At 42.8% G+C, this 20866-nt stretch overlaps 1 protein-coding gene across 3 annotated transcripts in view; it reads right to left on the minus strand.

The window, feature by feature from the left end:
* Positions 1-20866, minus strand: part of PAPPA2 (pappalysin 2) — a 328458-nt gene that overhangs the window by 186070 nt on the left and 121522 nt on the right. For all 3 annotated transcript variants that reach the window (XM_067031083.1, XM_059051959.2, XM_067031094.1), the window contains exons 4-8: positions 13612-13905; positions 11778-11970; positions 8025-8146; positions 4489-4978; positions 1060-1188 (exon numbers count right to left, since the gene is read on the minus strand). In XM_067031083.1, the coding sequence (XP_066887184.1) occupies positions 1060-1188; positions 4489-4978; positions 8025-8146; positions 11778-11970; positions 13612-13905 (1228 nt within the window). The remainder of the gene's footprint in view (positions 1-1059; positions 1189-4488; positions 4979-8024; positions 8147-11777; positions 11971-13611; positions 13906-20866) is intronic.

The following is a 20866-nucleotide window of genomic DNA, read 5'->3' on the forward strand; positions in this document are numbered from 1 at the left end:
TAAACAATATTTAGTAATTACTAAACAATGGGATGAAACCCCAAGAAAGGCTATAGATTGCTTTCTATTAGGTCTTCAAGATATACGATACTGGGAACTGCCTGGCGGTCCAATGGTTAAGACTCCGTGCTTTCATTGCCATGGGCCCTAGTTCAATCCCTGGTTGGGGAACTAAGATCCCACGAGCCGTGCAGTGTGGCCAAAAAAAAAAAAAAAAAAAAAAAAAAGGTGTAAGGTACTTTTCCTTGATCTGGGAAATTAAAAATAAGTCATCTTATTAGGATGCAGAATCTAAGACAAATCACAGTGCCTAGCCTTCCAATCTCCTACTCCCAGCAGCTTTATATAAGTAACGTATTAGGTTAGATAAGCATTCAGAACAGGTTAATATAGGGTGATCACTGGGACATGGAAGTATTCAGTATTAAATTCCGGCAAGTCCCAGGCAAACCAGAATGAATTAGTCCTCTGGACTGATGTCACTAGAGGGTAACAGAAAAATGAATATGGCATGTTAAGAAATCAAAGAAGTGATTCCATTTTTACCTTGGTGATTTTATGGAGTAGCTGGAAATAACATTACAATCAGGTCTTCCAGGGGTCAAATGAGCAAGTGAAGCTCAGAAAGCTATACTGATTTTCCTCAGGTCACACAGCTCATTAGTAGTATAAGACAGGCAGCTGATCCAAAAGCTATCCTCACATCCTCCTTCAGCATCATTTGGCAAGTAACCTTCTCCACCATGAACTCCTGCCCTGAATCACTGCCCAGCAGTTGTTCTCTGAAACCTGAAGAGGGTCCCCACAGAATCAACCCCAGTATCTATGACTGGGATGAGTTCTAAATTAAAGTGGGCCCATCCTTAACTATGTAGAGATGTGATTGACCACTCAAGATATCTACTAGGTCCTCTATTTTGTTTAATACTTGAATCACATAGTGCCCTGCCCCTTACATTTCCCATACCAGTCAAGCTAAAACTTGAGGCTAACCCTCTTTGTCCAAGCAGGGCAGGGCATCCTCCCTCACACAATACCAGGCATACAGTATGTCCTCACCTTGCAACTTTCCCATCTCCACAGTAAGGAGCTCCATGGATGTGGCTCAGAGGAGGCGAAGCTTCTCCCAGTTCTGCTCCAGCTGCAGCTTGAACTTGGTACCGATACATCTGCCCAGGTGTGACCTCCCTGTGGAAACCAATGGGCTGTAACCACCACATCCAGGAAGTGGGGCACACCCTGGGTCCTTTTCAGATGGTTTGCAGGAGTTTAAAATAAATATTACAGGGAATATAAATGTTAAACATATGCCACATTGTTTGAAACAAAGATCAGGGCATATAGTCTTACAGAACAGCAGAATGTTTGAAACCATATTCAGTTCTGTATTCCCAGTACATTCCACATAGTGAATGTACAACAAATGCTTGCTGAATTAAAACTGAACTAACAGTCCTACGCTATCTAGGAGGACGGTATTTCGAGTGTATCTTTACCATGTTACATATACACACACAGAAAACCGCCAACTCTTGAAAACCTAGTCTTCTGTATCATTCAAGTAGTCACAGAAACTGAAGATGAAAATTTCAGAGTTTGGTCTCAGCAAGGCCCTTCTTGGGTCTGTGAATCAGAGTTTTCTTGTCTCTCAAGAGAATTCTTGTCTTGAGGAGGCAAAATGCTTACAAGGAAAAGCCACTCTCTCCTAGGAGGAGGTGAGAACACCTTCCATCATCATTGTGTGGAGGCAAGAAATTCCACAACTGGAAATGCATTAAATGCCTCCCCACCTCCAAACCTCCAAAATACATATAAACCAGGAATGGAGTTTTATCAATTGACACCAGAGATGGAAGGAGTTTATCTGATTCGATCTAGAGCCCAAGTGCACTGATCGAGTGGAGAACGTGAGAGACTGAACATTTGCAAGGGGGAAGGGACTCAAGAGGGAGGTTGCTGGTTCCAAAGACAAATTCTGCCCTCAACTTAATTTTTGTCCAGTGCCTGCCCTAATTGGAAAAGTACCACTAAAGTCAAGCTAGGATGGGAGTGACTTAGGAGAACAGGATCTCAAAGGGCTGTTGGGACTGCCGTAAGTGGTGCCCACAGATCTCCTGCCGAGACCCTCTCTTCTTTAACACACTCTTCGACTCAACCACAAAGCCTCTACTCTTTCGCTTGATGCTGCAACCAGCAAACGGGAAATGTCGTGGGGTTTCAAAAACACCTTTAAACACCTCTGTCCTGGCTTTTAGTTATTTTAGTAGGAAAGACACATAAATATGAAAGACTTAAATTTCCAAATTAGCTTTCCGTAGGGAAGCACTCCTCATCAGAGTGCCAGATATTTCAAAAGCAAAACCAGTTTTATATCCTAATCAATTTGGATGGCTTCCCTTTCGCAGGCTGGTTTCTGTCTGACTTCTCATCCAGCCATGCATAAAAGTCTCATACTGCTCTGTGGCTGGGAAAGGATTGGAAGGAAGCGTCAGGATATGTTTACGTTTCTTGGGGAGAAAACTCAGCAGCAGGTAGCCCCGACCTTCAATGAGCTGAGTTTGTAAAAGGTGATGTGTTACTAAGGAAAGGGAACCAAAATGAGACTCGGTCAGAAAATTGGATTTTAATCTTGAGCTTGCCACTTACGAGCTCTGTTCAACCAAATTAAAGTTAAGCCTTAGTTTTCTCATCTATAAAATGGGATATTATTGACCTTAAAGGTTGTGTGTACATGCGTGTGTGTGTGTGTGTGTGCACGCATGCACGTGTGTATATCAAGTTAGATAACAAATATCATTTTAATTGCCTTACTAAAGAAACCCCCCCAAAATATATTTTTTTCTTTTCAAATCCATCCCATGATCTATCCTCCTATTTTGCATGAGCTTTTTGACCATTTCACTGTCTTCTAGTTCTAATTCATAGAGCTAATATGAGAGGGAAAATGTAGTAAAATTCAAGGTGAATATTTTTCTCTACTCTTTTGTAGCTGTGGCAGACTGAAAAATGGCCAAAAATTCTTCCCATCCCAGATGCATGCCCTTCTGTGATGTGACTTTACTGTTTCTCTTATCAAGAAATAGAATTGATTTTGCCACCCGCAGAATCTGGAATTGACTGTGACCTGCTTTGGCTAGTAGAATGATGTCATGAGTAATGTAAGCAGAGGCTTGAAAAATGTGAGTGTTTGGGAACTTGACATCCCTACTTCTGGAAAGCCTTTCACCAGCATGAGAACAAGCCCAGGCAAAGCCTCCTAGTGAAGGAGAGACAATGGGGAAAGAGAACTTCATCCTCCCAGCCGTGCCAGTGCCTTAGCTTAGCCTCCAATGCGTGCATGAGGTCGCCTGGGGCCACCTAGCCCTGGCCAAACCGGTCCAGGTGAGTACACACAGCCAACCCATAGAACCATGAGAAATAGTGTTTGTTGTTTTAACCCACTATGTTTTGTGATGATTTCTAGTGCAGCAAAAACTAACAAATATAGCACCTTTGATAAAACTTTTGTTATACCCTGAATTCTGCCCTCAGGACAGCCTCCAACGAAAATTATGAGGTGAGGAAAATTTGCCTTTAGAGATACCAGCCTCCTAATCTATAGACATTGAACTCTTTAAGCCAATGATCTTATCTTAGTCTGTGTCCCCACCACTGAGCACACAGTGCCAGGAGCACTTGAGAACTCACTAAATGTAGAAAGAACAGAAGAAAGAGAAAGAGGAGGGTTGGAAAAGAAGGAAAGAGAGAGGGAGGGAGGGAGGGAGGCAGGGAGGGAGGGAGGAAAGAAAAATGAATGAGTCATGAAAGCAGAGTATAGTGTCTGCAGGACCCTTGGCTTCTCTGCTTAGCTGTAGAAGAGGTGATGGTAACCTTTGAATGGTATAGGAGCTGTGGCAGATTATTTAAAAGTTATTTAAAAGCAAGGATCAAAAATCAAATTGTGGGGCTTCTCTGGTGGCGAAGTGGTTGAGAGTCCACCTGCTGATGCAGGGGACACGGGTTGGTGCCCCGGTCCGGGAGGATCCCACAGGCCACAGAGTGCGGCTGGGCCCGTGAGCCATGGCCGCTGAGCCTGCGCATCCGGAGCCGGTGCTCCGCAACGGGAGAGGCCACAACAGTGAGAGGCCCGCGTGCCGCAAAAAAAAAAAAAAAGTCAAATTGTGTTACCAGATAGGAGTATCTGACTCTGATCAACTTATTTACGGCAATTAATATTTTCAGTCCAACTGAAACATATCAAATACTAACCTCTTTTTTCCATAATCGTAAAGATGGCATCATCAGTCAGAACACCTGCTTGCCCATTCTGGGAAATACTTTTGCTCATCTCAGAGATGCTACTTTAGAATAAAACCCCCTCTGAGAGTCTGAACATTTCTCCAAATAAGGGCATGTCAGAATATTAAAAAATGGAGAAAAAGGAAGCCAAACCCACTCCCAAAGCCTCAGGAAGCCCCATGGTTTAGAAAGCCCTACTGCCCAACTCACACGTCTGTGAATTTCCTGTGAGGATGTGTCACCACCATGGGCAAGCCACTGGCAAATGGGGGCTCACGGAGGACTTGGTACCTCACGGGCCTGCAGCCAGAACACAAGGGACTGTGGGGCTGAGAAGTCAGGAGAGCTGCATCAATCTCCATCCGCTCATCAAAGGTGTAGACTTTCACCCCCAAGACTTTCCCATCAACGTGCAGTTTGATAGTGAGTGGGGTGTCACAGAAAGTGTCTAAGGGGCCTAGGTGCACGGACTCCTGGTGTTCCAGCAAGATCTCTGTGTCAAAAAGCGCCTGGGAGGAGTCCATGGAGAGGTAGGTGACCCATAGGGTGAGAGTGTCAGCTTGGACTGGGTGCTGGAAGAGCAGCTCCAGGCTACAGCCTTCTGCAGGGCAGGGGACCGTCATGTTCATGTGGTACAGGTGGAGCTCAGGACTCCAGGCCTGCAAGCTTGGCTCACAAGGTTGATCCACGTCTGGAGGCCCTGAGGGAGATGAGCAGAAAGACAGACGCATCAGGAATCACCATTAAAAATCTGAAAATGAGTCACCCCTATCAAGGGCCAGAAAAAAGAAGGAAGTCGAAGAGAACTTTGAGCAAATTCTTAGAGAAGACGGTCAGCTTAGTAGGTTAGATCTGAAGTATTACTGAAGACAGAGGTGTAACAATTCAAAAGTACTATGCTCCAAATCACCACTTCCTGGTGCCCTTTAACAAGAGAAATCCAGCATGGTATTTGGAATGGAGTGACCCAGAGACTAGGTGGAAATATGAGGCCGATACAGGTAAGGTAAGTCATGTCCTTAAAGAAGTCTTGAGTAGAAGAGAACTATTTGTACTTAGTTTTACTAATAATTTATGATAAATTAATGCTTCTGAAGCCCTGTTTTATTTACTAATCAGGCCAATGTTTGTTTCAGGCTGCTGCTACAATGTTTAATTAGGATTTTCACGAAACTTCTTTGATACCCTAAGATCATACCTTAGCAATCCTTCCAATGGACTGTTAGCCAAACTTTAAAACCATACATTGAAACTTCCCTTTCAGTTCAAATATATGTAAGCCAGTAGAGCACTACACAGAGGAAATTGCGGGCAGGAAATAGAAACACTTTTCTTGAGTGGAAAAAAAAGGAGATTCAGTAGCCAAGTAAAAATGTAATGGTGAAAAATCAAATATCACAAACATATAAAGTCAGCTCTGTGGAAATAATCTATACAAGGTGGTTTCTCCTATAACATGAGGGGAACTGAAAGAAAATTGCTAAATTAGGAAACAGTAGTTAGGCTGTAATTGGTGTTGTGCATTAGCTGTGTGACTGTGGCCAGTCTATCTAAGCCTCAATTTCCTTATTTATAAAATAAGCACTATTTAACCCCTGCCTTACTAGATTAGTGTAGAAGATCTATACAGTGTTCCTTAGAAATATTTGCAAACTACATTTGCAAAAATAGAATGACTTAGACCTTCAGGATTTGGAAAATAATGTTCCAAAGCCCAGAGGAAATAAGTTCAAATGTGTGTGTGTGTGTTACATCTTATGATCTCTATTTTTTCTTCCCTGTATTTTGAATCCATTCATTCATTAATTCTATAAAAATTGACTGTGTACCTCTTTCACACCTAGCACAAATCTAGGTATCAGAGATAGAGTAGTGAACAAGAGAGACAAAAGTCTTGATCACATATATCTTACCATAGGGTGATAGGTACAACAATAAATAAAGAGGCATCAGTATAATAATGTCATCTCTGAAGAAAAATAAAGGAGGATAAAGGGCTAGAGAATAATGGTGTAAGGCTGGGGGCTATTTTAGATCAGGGAGACAGGGAAGTTCTCTCCAAGAAGATGATATTAAGCAGGGAATATGTCTGGTTCAATTTTCTATTCCTCATAGCATTCTGAATGTAGTTGGTGGTCAAGAAGTGTCCATTAAGTGTCATTAAATACAGTTTGATCATATCTGTAAATACATGTGTTTGTGTGTGCTCTGCTGGGGAATCAATTCCTTTCATTTTATACATTTAAAATATGACTTGATTCTTCACCTGTTCAAAGCAAAGGAATACCAGTATTTCCTCACAGTATTTTCCAACAGGCATCCCCCAATACTAGCAGAGTAAAGTCCCTTGGAAGCCAACTCAATAGCAGCACTGTCTGTCAGAAAGTTTTTATTATGATCTCATGTAAAGAGATGAAGTGGAGGCCCTAAAAATTGATTTAGTATGCCTGGAGACACAGTACAAGAGTTAGAACCCAGAACTTCTAATTCCTTTCACCTCTACCAGATAACTTTAAATTTTTCCAAGAATTAAAAAGAAAAAAAGTACAGGGCCAGAAAGTCAAATGGGCATTAAAACACTAGCACAGGACGAACTGTTTGCCACAAAAATGGCCTTTTATGAAATGCCCATCTCTAAATGAGTCGTACTCAGTGCCAATGTAAATTTTATACTCACCTTCCATTCTTCCCTGAAAAATCATTTGAAAAAAGTTCTATATGATCAATCAAGTCAATTGTCTCCCCCCACATCCCTCCTCAAGGCTCCTGTCATTTGAGTAACTGGGAGCCCAAGGGGATGATGTAGACTCTTAGACCAATGTTCTCCTTTTTTTTCTTATCAGAGTCAAGACTACAAACTAATTCAAATAGGACCCTGTCCAACACGTCTTACTGAGTCATTTTTAGGCTCTTAATAAATATAAGAAAAAGAGAAAGGTGATGACTAGGTAAACACTGAAGATTGTGATGGTAGAAGAACTCAAGCCATTCATCAGAAGGTACTAAAACTCATGTCAGTTGCATTTTTTGGACTTGAATCGGGGTAGCATTCATGCTCTACTTTGTCGTAGAGGCACTGTTATATGTAGGTGAGTGAATATGTAACTGAGAAGTTGGGGGTGGGACAGGAAAGGAGACAGCTAAAAACATTTTCCCCCTCCTAGAGCCTAGCTTAGATGACATCCAAAGCACAACCAGTACCAGTGATTAATAGACTCATAAAATAGCATAGATGAGAATGATCAGTTTGGAACACCTAGTCCACCCCACTCCACCCAAACTGGCTCAGTCAGTGTGTATGAGTGTTCCCTGCAACGTGTTCTCTATCAGCCTCCTGATAGAGGGGAGGATGAAATCAGCTTATGTTGTCATGTGGCAAAGCTGCTCCATGGGCTGATAGGCACATGTAATACGACATGCCCGAGCTAGCTCCTCCTGAAGTCACCCCCTGAGTTCTCCATCCCTCTCTCCTCTATGCTTCCCTCTGCTTCACCACAGCCACTGGCACGTTAAGCACACATAGGATATCCACACAAAGGTACCAGGCAGAGTCATTCCCAGACCCCTGGAGATTTCTAGCACATCACACACACACACACACACACACACACACACACACACACACACGCACGCACACAGCAGGCACACTACCTTTTTCTCACCATGCCACCACTCCACCCTTTACCTCCACCCCCCATGTCCACCTTGGCCACCAAGGTGTAAATGAAAAAGTCATGGTCCTTTACCCACAGCCTCCTCTGGGGTCCAGTAACCCGAGGAGTCACACACGCGCCGGGAGGAAGCTGTGTGCACGTACTGACGGAATGTCCCATCTTCAGTGCAGGCACCACACACGCTGCCCGGGACCCTGGGAAAACAATGAGCAGGGGTGGAGATGGGGAGAACAGATCAGATGAACTGGGATAACAAAATTCACAAGACCTTTGGGGCATGGGAGTGGCAATGGGGAGTGAGGCCTTAGTGGGTAACTGAGAACACAACTATTTCTCAACTCATTTCCTTCTTGTATATACCTCATCTTTGCAAAACTCATAGTTCCATGAAAATCTCAAGGTTATGAAGCAGAAGAATTTAACTAAGTCATAAAGGAGGCCTGTGGAGATGAAAGAGGCCTTCTATCCAGTCAACACAAAGTAATTACAATCTGAATCTTTCAACATAAAATGACTTATACACTGACTCTCAATAAGTCATCCAAAGCCTCCTTGCGTTCCCCCAACTGAAACAGACAACAATTTTCACAGTAAACATATTAGTTATATGTGGTCTTATGTTTTAACTCTCTACTTTTAATCACACACATAAAATAAAAGTCATATGAAATGTAACACTCCTTGGTTCTCCATTGCCTATAGGGATACATCTAAATTACTTACCATGATTCAGCGTCCTTCAGAGGATACCTCCAGCCTTACCTACTTCGGTCCCTTCATGAATTTCATTTATGTTCCCATCACAATAACTAATCACCATTTCACAAATACATCATACCCTTCACATAGCTCCGTGAAACCTGCTGTTCTCTCTCTGGCTAAATAGCCTTTCTAAGCTTCTCTGTTTAGCAAGCTCCTACTCACCCTTCAAGACCCATGCAAATGTAACCTTTGCAGTGGCACTTAGCCTGACTCCTCTGGATGGCCAGCACTCTCTCTTCTGGGCACCCACTGTACATTCTGGCTCCCATTGTAGGGCACTGATCTGTGGTGTTGCGAAGCCCCACTCCCATTCCTCCTCCTTTGCCTGTGAGCAGATCCAGACCAAGCTCAATTTTTCTATGCCCAGCAGTTAGGACACAGACTGGCCTCAGCAGTCCCTCTGTGAGAGCTTGTTCTATGCGCATCCTTGAGACTATTAATACACCTGTGAAGAGCTCTTCAAGCACCATATCTTGAAGAGGTAATGACAACAATAGCTGAATAACAAGGGGAAATCACTTGATGAGGCCTGCCTCTGATACTTAGAATCTTTTTTTTTTAATTTATTGAAGTATAGTTGCTATACAATATTATAAAAGTTATATGTATACAATATAGCAATTCATTTTTAAAGGTTATACTCCATTTACAGCTATTATGAGATTGGCTATATTCCCTGTGATGTACAATATATCCTTGTAGCTTATTTTACACTTAATAGGTTGTGGAAGCCCAATTGTGAACGATCCATCTGCAAACCGAGGCATCAAATCAAGGTCTCTCAACAAGTAGAGGGAGAAAAGTAAAATCTTGCAATATCATGGAAAAACAGTATTGTTAAATAAGGGTAATAAGTATGTTACCAGCTCCCATTTGTTAAGCACTGTATATACCTGGCATTGTTCCACTAGGTGCTTTTCATAAATTATTTCTAATCCCTGTAAGAACCCTGTTTACAAACGAGGACACTCAGGCTCTGAGGGATGAAGTAAATTGCCTAAAGTCGCAACAAGTTTCTTAATTCCTCTGAGCAAGTTCCCAAACACCATCAAGTGTCCAGTACTTTGGCAACCAAAAGGTGTCGTTAACTCCAACCCCCGACTGCAGTCAGCGCTCACTTCTGTTGCGGACGCGACTCCAAACCACATTTCCCTGATGCACTTGGCTCTTCCAGGGCCGCTGCTTAGTGCGTGGTTGGGCTCCTCTCTGACATAAGGATTCCAAATACCTACTGGGGAGGAGTAAACATAACTCCAAGTGTGACACAAATTGCTGGGTACGTGACGTGAGTTTCCCCGACGCACGTGTCAGGAGGCCTCAGCGCTATAGCCCACCTCGCTGAGAAAAGGAAGCCAACTGCAGCCTTTTCTGCCAACAGCCTCGCAGCAAGCCAGCACTGATGTCTGCTTTATCGTAACGTTTGTACCAGAGAGAGAATTGAAAGATTAAATTGTTTACATGTGTTACATAAACTGATGTAAAACACGGGTCTGCACATGCCTACAGAGGACCTATTGTTCAGCCAGAGCAACCCAAGCTGCACGAGGTCACACTTGCAGGAAGAGGATTCTTACACACATCACAGAGATATATGTTGACTCACAGAGGGAACCCATGAGAGCCTGGGTGCCGATGACAATCAAAACTGCTTTATAGGATTGCAGGGTCTAAGTAATATCACGCATTAAGTGTACACCAGGTGTCCAGGACAGGTTCCAAGATCCCAGAAGGCCGGGAAAGCCACTTTGAAAAATGGTTCACCTGCTTCCTCCCATCCCTGTCTCTCCCTGTCCTCTCTCCCAGGCTTTCAGCAAAGCTGGAGTACACAGGAACATGCTTCAGGGACATTCAGCTCCCTAGGTGGGATCTGACACCCAGAAGGGAAGCGTGACACACAGATGAGGGACCCTCCACCTCCTATAGGTGAAAACTCTAAATTCAAAGAATCTATTCCATGTCCTCCATTTCTGAAATTCCAGGGATACCCCCAATTCAGCCCTATCCAGCTGTGGTGTCCTGGGCTAGCCACCATGTGCTTCTCTATGTATCAGATTCCTCACTTATATAGCAGAGATTGGGCTCACTGCAAGGACTAAATAAGACAATTGCAGGTAAAATACCTCGCACAGTGCCTCACACATAGAAGGACCGAATAGCCCACGGTGGTAGGTTTTGAAAACAGAGAGCAGGTCGTGGATGGGGTTCTGGCCCTTTTCAGTTAAACCACATCCCCCCATCCTCCCACCAATTGTCAGATGTCAGTCTTTTCCTACCTTCTCTCCTTTCCACAAAAATTTCCCTGGTATTCATTATACCGATATTCAAAGGATGAATAAAAACCAAGTTTAGGTGTAACGATTTCCTTCAATAAACATGAATTAGCTGTTTATTGTGGCAGGCCAAGAGACAAAGATACAAAAAATAGTCCTGACCCCAAGGAACTGCCAGTTGAGTAGCGGAGAAGATAGGAAAATGAACAGATAATGACAATTCCGCAAGATAGTAGCCATAAGTGGGGTAGGCGTGGGGTAGGCACGGGGTACGACAGGACACAGAGGAGGCATTAGAAATGCCCACACGAGCCAGTTAAGCCCCTGATACACAGCTTGAGTCACCGGCCACCCACTCACCCCCAGAACTGCCTGGAAGAACATACCTTACTTCCCTTCCTCCAGACACCACTGTGCAAGTAGCAAGCCCCTGCTCCACCCTTACACCAAGGAGGAACAGCTGACCTGGACAGGTGGCAAATGCCATCTCAGTTTTGTCAGGTCATTGTTTATCACATTTGTCAACCCCTTCGCAGCTCCTAGAAGCCCACCAGATGTGATTTCAGGAAACATCCGGATGCCCCTCGCCAAGGAGTGGGCACATATGATGCCCCATTGGCTGACGTGAGAGCCCCATGAGCTCTGCTCAGGAGATGAGTACTGAGCAGGGTGGCGGAGGCAGCCCTGAGTAGCGGTGCATATTTATAGTTCCAAACTGGGGTTCCCCCAACTTCACATCCTTCCCCTTGTTCACAAGAAATGCCGCAGAGAAAGATACCAGTGCCTCTCTCACCTGTCATACACAACTCCACTAATTGGAGGCAGCCAGTGGATAGTGAGGGACAGGGGGGTCTGCCCAATGACCATGGGTGGGACGGGAATGGGGGTGGGCTTTCGGCTTTGACTCCATTGCTGATATACCAGGTCCAAATAGCAGTGCATTCGGGCCACTTGGTTAGGGGTGAAGCTGTCAGTGCAGTCGTCATCTGCAGAGACAAAAAAGGGAACAAGAGAGATGGAGGTTTTAACCTGCAATGTCCACCAAGGTCGAGATAGATTTTGCCAGGAAATATCTAGGCTGGAAGTGGGAAAGAGAGGGCAGAGAAGAGCACTGGCTTATCTCTAAAGTAAGTTGGGCTTGATGTTTACCTTGATGTTGGCCAGAGTGAGACTCCTGCCCTGGGGTTCAGGGTTGCTCTGAGCTGACATTGCTTATTCAGGAAACCACAAGATGGCAGTATTTCAGCATATGGCCTTTGAATTCGTGAACATGTGTGGAGCTGCAGACACCTGCTTTATGCCCAATGACTTTGGCCCAGGTTAGTGAGTATTCATGGAGATGCTCAAGAGGAGCGAAAGCCAAAAAGCCAAGCAGGCAGCAGGACTAGGAATGGTGATCCTCAACTTCCTTTTAAAGCTGGTAAAATTTCCTATTAGGTACACTTTTCATAGGGTTAGAAAAGGAGCTATCTTAGCTTCCAGGCCTTCTTCCATGAAGGCCCACCAGTGAAACACTCCCCTCTGCTTCTTAGATGTTTCCTCTGTCCACTTCAAAGGTGGCGCCTAAATAGCTCTGCCCTCCGCACCCCATTGTCTGGTCTCTCTGCCCTGGCAAGGGTCACTGTGTGCTTGTTGGGAGAGGCAAGGATGCTGGTCCTTATGAATTTGATGTACCTGAATCATGCACCAAGATGAGACTTAGATAGGAATATATTGATGGGTCACCGACAGGACCAGCTCAGCACTTTTTCCTCCCTGCAAAGGCATGGTCAGCATCTGTCAGTTATCTTCTCTTTCTTTTTTTTTGGGGGGGGGATAGTTATCTAGAACTTATCACCAACAAGCCCCTGGATGTTATAGAAAAATTACTTCCTTCCTTCCCCACTGGAATAAGTCATCAAATCAGTCCTTAATTTTAGGGATAAATTTAAGTCCATTATCAGGAGATGATGAGTAGTATTACTTTTTGACAGAAACAAGGGAGATGTGAAAGGACAAAGAAGAAGCATAATCCAAGACAACAAAACCAGGACCAAGAAAGTACCATTCTTTAAATGAAACAGCACCATTTTCTGTAGACAAGCTAAGAATCAGCCCTTGTCAAGTGCTGGAAGAAGAGAATCTGATACTTTAAAAAAATGACGTAACAGAAAAAGGAACTCTGAGCTTAAAATGAACCAGGGCCATCTTCTTGACCAACTTCAAAAATAGTACAAAGAGCCACTTAGAACCAGAAACCTCTTTCTCCATAACCTTTGGACTCTCCTTCAGAGTAAATCCCTACGAATATGGGAAAGAAGCAAAATAACCAAATTCTAGAGGTGAAAGGGCTCTCAAGAGAGCTTTTGGCTTTTTCCCTCTTTTTAACTGAGATAGAAATATGCTTATCTTTTAACTTTTAATGGAGGAGAATCTAGTCAATGAGACCCCTTAATATTTCAATATTTCTTTAAGTTCTTCAAAGACATTAAAAAAAAAAAGAATATGCCATGACAAATACACTTCAACTCTCTGGCAAGAATGACTGCTTGATAATCCTCTCTAATTCCCATACCTCTACCCTCCCGGCCCCAAAAGGCTCCCATGTAATCTTAATAAAAACAAAGACATCAGGACTGTTGTGATACCTGTATAACTCATGTAGTTGCTGAATGGAGCCCCTGGGAAGTGGGTGAAGCCACAGGTGTCATTGATAGGCTCTGGGTCCTGGCACAGCTTACTCTTGGGAGTGGGGGCAGTGTCCGCACAGAGGTCTCCTGTATCCATGGACGGCACCGTCTCCCTGCAGGGGTCGTCACAGGATTCTCTTTCACTGACCCCTTTGAAGACATGGTAGAGTCCCAGGACATGCCCCACCTCATGGATCATGATGTTGGTGTGGCCAGGCATGCCATAATAGGCTGGGTTGAGGACAACACCACCTGTAATGGAAGGTTTGTAAAACATCTCTAAGCATGTAATGAATAGCCACCCTCTGTCTTCTGATAAACATTGAACGTTCAATACCAGCCTCTAAGGGGATGCATTATAACTTCTAGTGGCATTCAGTCACTGGTTTTCCCTCTGGCCACAAATACCTTCTGAACCAATCAATAAACATGTCTTTAACCTCTGTCTTGGGTGAGTGCTGTATTAAATGCCAGAGATAACGATACAGACAAGGTGACATGATAGAGGGCCAGGAATCTCAGCCCTGGCTGTGCATTAAAATCATCTGTTGAAAAATACAGATGTCCAAATGCCAGCCCCAGTGAAATGAATCCAAATAGTTGAGGATGGGGTACATGCCTCAGTATTTTTAAAAACTTCCCAGGTTGAGAGCCATTGGTCTAAGTGAAAGCACATGGGATTCTCTGAGGACTTGAACAGCTATCTGACCTTCTAGAAGCTAAGTTTTGTTGTCTGTAAAGTGGAGATGAGAGCACTCCTTTTAAAAAGCATTTGGCACATTGAAGGAGTTTGGCAAATGACAGTTATACATGCTGCTTCTGATTTTATTACCCCTAATCTCAAGGAGCTAACAACCGTTGAGACAAAAGACAAGTCCAACTGAACTACCATGAAATTCCGAATGTCATGGGCACTACAGGAATTTGCTCCACTCTCATTCCTCCCAAATCTCCCTGAGAACACCAAGGGAGGTGTTTCAGAGAAGAGTTCCGTCCATTGCATCCAATCTGGGCTTAGATGAAAGACCTAGTGGTATCACTGTATATTACCAAAGAAAAGGCTGAGGATCTCTGAGTGTCCCAACTTCTATCTGTCTAGTTCCCAATCCCTGCATCTCTCCTCTCCCCACGGAAGACTTTCCTTCTTCACCCCTAAACATTGTCAGGATCAGACCCATCTTCATCTCCAGTACCTGGAACAGGGAATGTCAACAGCTCTGGACCAACCCTCTGGTGTCCAGAGTCACCCTAGCAGTATTTCCAGGCTGATCCTGCCCTTGTGTCCCAGATCCAATCCCAGCTCCCCAGACTTGCTTCATTCCTCCTACCTAAGTCCTCCCTGTATCAAATAGTCTGCTGAGTATAGTGGGCCCCCCAGAAGAATAGCCCTGCCTTCCTTTTGCCAGATCATATTCAATATGTCCCATTCCTGAACTCTATACAATACTCTATAGACAACTACATACATGGTTTTATGGGCAGGATACAGTCACTAGGGTATCTGGTGCCACACCCATTGGTTTCTGTAATGGGCAACTCAATCTGCCTTTTTAGGGACCACCTTATTGCAAAGGGCAGTTTCTAAATCCAAGTTCTAGTTTCTTCTAGTCTACCCAGACATGCTGACATTAACCAAGCCATGCTTAGACTTGTCCTGAGATATATTGTCTACTTTCACATCTGAAACAAAGCTAGACCTCATCTTCCTTGTTTATCATTTCTCTTACTTCCAGGAAACATTCAACATTATTTTTTCCTTTTATAAAAATATATTCTGTATAATTTTATACATTAGTGCATCGTTATTATGTCATCCTATAGGTAAAAATTAGTTTGAAAACAGATCTATTTCAAAAACATCCAGGGTGTCCAGTATTTGAATAAAGCTGGTAAAATGAAATATTTCCATCTTTCAAGATACCTTCCGCTTCATGTTTACATATCCAGTTTCAGTAATAATTATCATCAAAGTTATACACCATTATACTCTCAGTTCTCCAACAGCAATATCGACCTTCACATCAATGAGGATTCTAACAGAAGATGTTTTTGTTCTCTCTAAATTGTCTATACCAATTTGCCAGAATCAAACTTTGAAAGGCTACAACTTGCCTATAAGTTTTGAGTATCTACGCTGAGTAGTTTTTACCGAATCATGTTCATAAACTCTGGTCCTGGGTGATACTTTGCAAAAAAAAAGTAGTATCAGTGGTTAAATATGCTTGAGAAAAGAAAGGTAGCATGCCATACGTCCTCTGGAAGATTCACGTTGTACCTGAGAACTGTTTTGTTAAAGGTTCTGAAAAGTCCTGCAGCAATTCTGTTTAATCCTTTGTGCCCCAAATTTATTTGAACACAGAACCTGTTTGGGGTAGAATACTTTTTGACATCTGGAATACTGAATTACTCGGAGCACAATGCATGCAATACTACCAAAGACCAAAAAGCTTCCAATCAATAGTTATTTTCTATCCATATTCTTGCCCCTGAGCAAATGTCAAATACCTCCTCATCCTATGGTAAGTCCAAGATAAGTTCTCTTGGGATCTCCTCCAGCAGCAGAGAAAGGAACTAGAGCTGAACAGAAATAAGGTTCCAGGAAGAAGGGCTAGCAAAAGTAGCATGTGTCAAAGACAGGCTGGGAGTGTGGCCTTGGGGCACTCAGAGTGGATATGAGCGTGGTCATGATAATAGTAGGCTTCTTATCAACCTCTAGAAGTCTCTGCCTCAAGTCCAAATGAGATTTTTCCAAATCTAAAAATATTCACAGTCTCCTTTCAATAAACCTGGTTATTTATAAGAGGAGGAAGAAGCATAAACATGCAAATTCTCAGCCCTGCCAGCAAATCTCCTCCATGCCAAGGACAATTGGCCAGAGTTCTCAACCACAGCACACCCTTAACATACATCCCCAAAGCAGGAGAATATAGTTTTAACCACACGGCACTTATATTTTAACAAAAAGCATAAGCCTTCGAACACATTTACTGACAGTTATATTTTTGATTCCAGAGAGATGATACTTCTAGCCCCAAATCATCTGTATGGAACACCTAGTAATGAGCTTAGTCACTATAGAATTAGAACAGTGCATACTCTCATTCAGGAGTAAGTGCTGTGTACACCAACCTATGTTAAGGAAAAAGGCCAAGACCCTGGACCTCTTACAGTAATTCTGTCCAGTAGACCCCAAGGTTATAGACTAGAACTTAAGGACTTTGAAATGTGGTCCTGACCCTGACTAGCTGTGTGACAATGGCCCTGCTCTTTAACCTTTCCCAAGGTCTCTTCTGTAAAGTGGGGGGGCAACACGGGCTTATGGCTAAGAGTCCTTCCTATTCTCTTCCTGTGCCTCTGAGAGCTAGCATGCAGGGCTGAGTGAGACAATCATAAAAACCATGCGAAGAAATTTGTGTTATGGACCGTCACCACCTCGGCTTGGTGAGATGTGTTCCCAGACTCCCATCTCTCAGTAGCCTGAGGAGAAGGGGAAAGGCTAGGAATGAGAGCCACAGACACCTACTCTCTGTCTGCTACAGATGGTCAAGTGATCCACTCACTGCCTGTTCTTCCTCACACCCTTCCCGCAAGTGTGTGCTCTCCTTCCTCTCTCCTGAGCATGGGCGTCCCACGCTGTTCTCAATCCCTCTTTATTCCAGCTAAAACAAACTGGTTAAGTTATTAGGGGAGTGGGTTTTAATCACTCAGAGACACACACACTGATACATCCATATGGGGAAGAAAGACATTCACTTATTTCATGGTTTACCTTATAAAAGTTCTTTCACATTTTGATGAAAATTACACACACACACACACACACACACGCACACACCACATGCTCATGTCAAAGTCTGAGTGAGGCATAAGACTCAAAATCTAAAGAAGAATGTTGGTCAAAATTTAAAAAGAGGAAGGTGAAAACTTTTCATTAAGAAGGAAAAAGAAGAGGGTGTGGAGAAAAGGGAACCATCCTACACTGTTGGTGGGAATGTAAATTGGTACAGCCACTATGGAGAACAGTATGGAGGTTCCTTAAAAAGCTAAAAATAGAGCTACCATATGATCCTGCAATCTCTCTCCTGGGCATGTATCCAGAAAAAGATAAAAACTCTAATTCGAAAAGATATATGCACTCCAATGTTCATAGCAGTGCTCTTTACAATAGCCAAAACATGGAAGCAACCGAAATGTCCACCAACAGATGAATGGATAAAGAAGATGTGGTACATATGCACAATGGAATATTACTCAGCCATAAAAAGAATGACATAATACCATGTACAGCAACATGGATGAACCTAGAGATTATCATACTAAGTGAAGTAACTCAGACAGAGAAAGACAAGTATCATATGACATCACTTATATGTGGAATCTAAAAAAATTATACAAGTGAACTTATTTACAAAACAGAAATAGACTCACAGATATAGAAAACAAACTTATGGTTACCAAAGGGTAAAGGTGGGGGAGGGATAAATTAGGAGTATGGGCTTAACGTATACGCACTACTATATATAAAATAGGTAAACAATAGGGACCTACTGTATAGCACAGGGGACTATATTCAGTATCTTGTAATAACCTATAATGGAAAAGAATCTGAAAAAGTATATACATATATATAGCACTTTGCTGTACACCTGAAACTAACACAACATTGTAAATCTTATCAATTTTAAAAAAAGAAGGAACATATGTATATGTATAACTGATTCACTTTGTTGTAAAGCAGAAACTAACATACCATTGTAAGCAATTATACTCCAATAAAGATGTTAAAAAAAAAAAAGAAGAAAGAAGACATTATATATAGAAAGTAAAAACCAAGTCCCAAGAGTGGCAACTTCTTCCTGTCCTCTCTGTCACTTGGGTTCAACCTACCCTCACAGAGGAATGAGCAGCACTTTTCCAGGAGGAACTTAATAGAAATCAGGAAAAGGTAGTACAAAATGCTACCTTCCAGGACTATTTTTAATATTCAAGCAAACCAGCATCATCTTCTGAAGTGGGTACTTATGCCCCACACTTTCCTCCATTTTCATTACCAACAACATGGGTCACACCCTGAGAGGTTACAAGTGGGTCCTTACACCATTGCACAGAAACCTCTCTCACACTAAGTGGCCTTTGGAGTGACCAGGGCTCCTTCATTGGCTGTGGACTCTCACTGGAAATGTATTGATCTTTATTTAGGGGGACATTCTTTAAAAGTGCTAAGGCTATTTCCTGATCTGTTCAATGGAAATAACAAGAGTTCCTACCTCAAAGGGTCATTATAAAAATGGAAGTATTGACAGTAATGCAGATAAATAAGCATTTAGCTTATTTTCCAGAACAACATAATTCAAAATGTATATTAGACTATTTGTCAATATTATTATAATTACATAATGCAGCCTGGCCACACACACTCATTTGCTCCCACCCCTCACTGGCTCCCACCTCACCATCTTCATTCACCAAGAAAATGAAAGCTAGGGTCTGACCACAAACTGGGCAGACCTCACAGAGTGATACCAGACATCATCAGGCAAGGTAGACAAATACCCTCACATAAGGAGCTCTGATTTGCCTCTAAGCTGCTCACAATTTGTTTCCATGTTATTCTGATCTTAAGACCCAGGGACACCCAGAAGACAGAAATGAATTGGATAGAGTTGCAAATAGACAAGTGCCCATTCTCTTCATAGAGAGCGTACTGGCATTCAAAAATTATTTGCAGTAGCCTGAAACTAGTGACTGTGGGAGGAAAGGAAATCTTTAGGGATTGGGAGAGTAGGCTTAATTCTTCATAGACCTTGCTGGTAGGTTCAAGACCCCTTTTTATGTAGTGTCAATAACCTTTTCCTTCCTACTTCTCTAGTTTTAGAGACTATAATTATCATTTCCTACACTCAAAAACACTGTTCATTTTCATCTTTTCTCATCTGGAAGGATAAAATTCAAACATAATTGAGGGATAAATGTGGTGAGAGGATGGGAGGGACGGGATTCCCTTTCCTACAATAGAATTCCTTCGTGTTCTCTGCTCTCACCCGCCATTTTGAAACAGGAAGTAGAAAGACAGGTCAATATATGTTTCAACCATACCTTGGCCCCTCAGTCTTGACTCTCTCTACTCTCACTCACCTCCCCAACGCCTGTCCTAAAAGACTTCCTAGGGACTGACCACCAGACCAAGAGCACCTACTCAGAGGAAATTTTGAAGTAATAGTGTGGATTGAGGGGCAACATTTTGGAAATACTAACATTTCACCCAAGTGGTTCCTGACCTCCCTCCCCCTTACCCTACTGCCAGACTCTCTTGCATACATTCATTACCTGCATTCATTCATTACCTTACATTACAGAGTGAAAAGCAAGGAAAGAAGTCCTTTTCTGGATGTGAGATTTCCAAAACCTATACCATTCCCTGAGAGGACTCCATGGTTTAGCCAGCATGATGGATAAATGGAGGAAAGTAATCTTGGCCTCACATTACCAACACTACCACCACATTTTAGCCTAGAAAAGATTCTAAGCTGGAGGAAAAGAGATAAAAAGGAAATAATGGGAATATATAGACGGTGGTGGGTCCAGATAAAATGGACTGTAATTCATCTTTTGAGACCCCAGTAAAGGGATAAAGATTCAAAATAGGTGCATGGGATCTGACAACAGGGTTTTTTTTCCTCATTCCAGTGATGGATTCCTGAGTAAGGAGCCTACTTCTAAAGAAGAATGCTGACCAGTGAGGCTAAGAGGGCAGGGTGATAGAGAGCCTTCCAGAGAATCCCTGAAGGTGAAGGACTCTGTGATAGGAACAAGGGTCATCTTAGGTTACCAGCATCACCTGATGACTAAGAACAAAATGGATCCTTCCATCTATGGCCTTGGCATTTATAAGTCAGCTCTGCAGTTAGATACAGACCCAGGCAAAAGAAACTCAATTGACTAAGAATAAATCTCTACTACCCAGCAACAGTGGGGCTCAACATATGTATAAAGTTCATTATAGAAGAATAAATAAAAGTTACATTTCTTGCATACCTGAATGTTGTACTGGAACTTGAACTAACTACATGCCAGTACCACTTACTTGTACATAGGACATAATATGAATGGGGCTTTCTGGATTTAGTATCTGGTGGCCATGTGTGGCGCAGCTGTTGCTTAATGGACTGGCGGGGAGCACAAACGCCTTCTTAGGACGAACTAAAGCACCAAG

This window comes from Kogia breviceps, chromosome 1 (genome assembly GCF_026419965.1).
Source record: "Kogia breviceps isolate mKogBre1 chromosome 1, mKogBre1 haplotype 1, whole genome shotgun sequence".
Lineage (NCBI taxonomy): Eukaryota > Metazoa > Chordata > Mammalia > Artiodactyla > Physeteridae > Kogia > Kogia breviceps.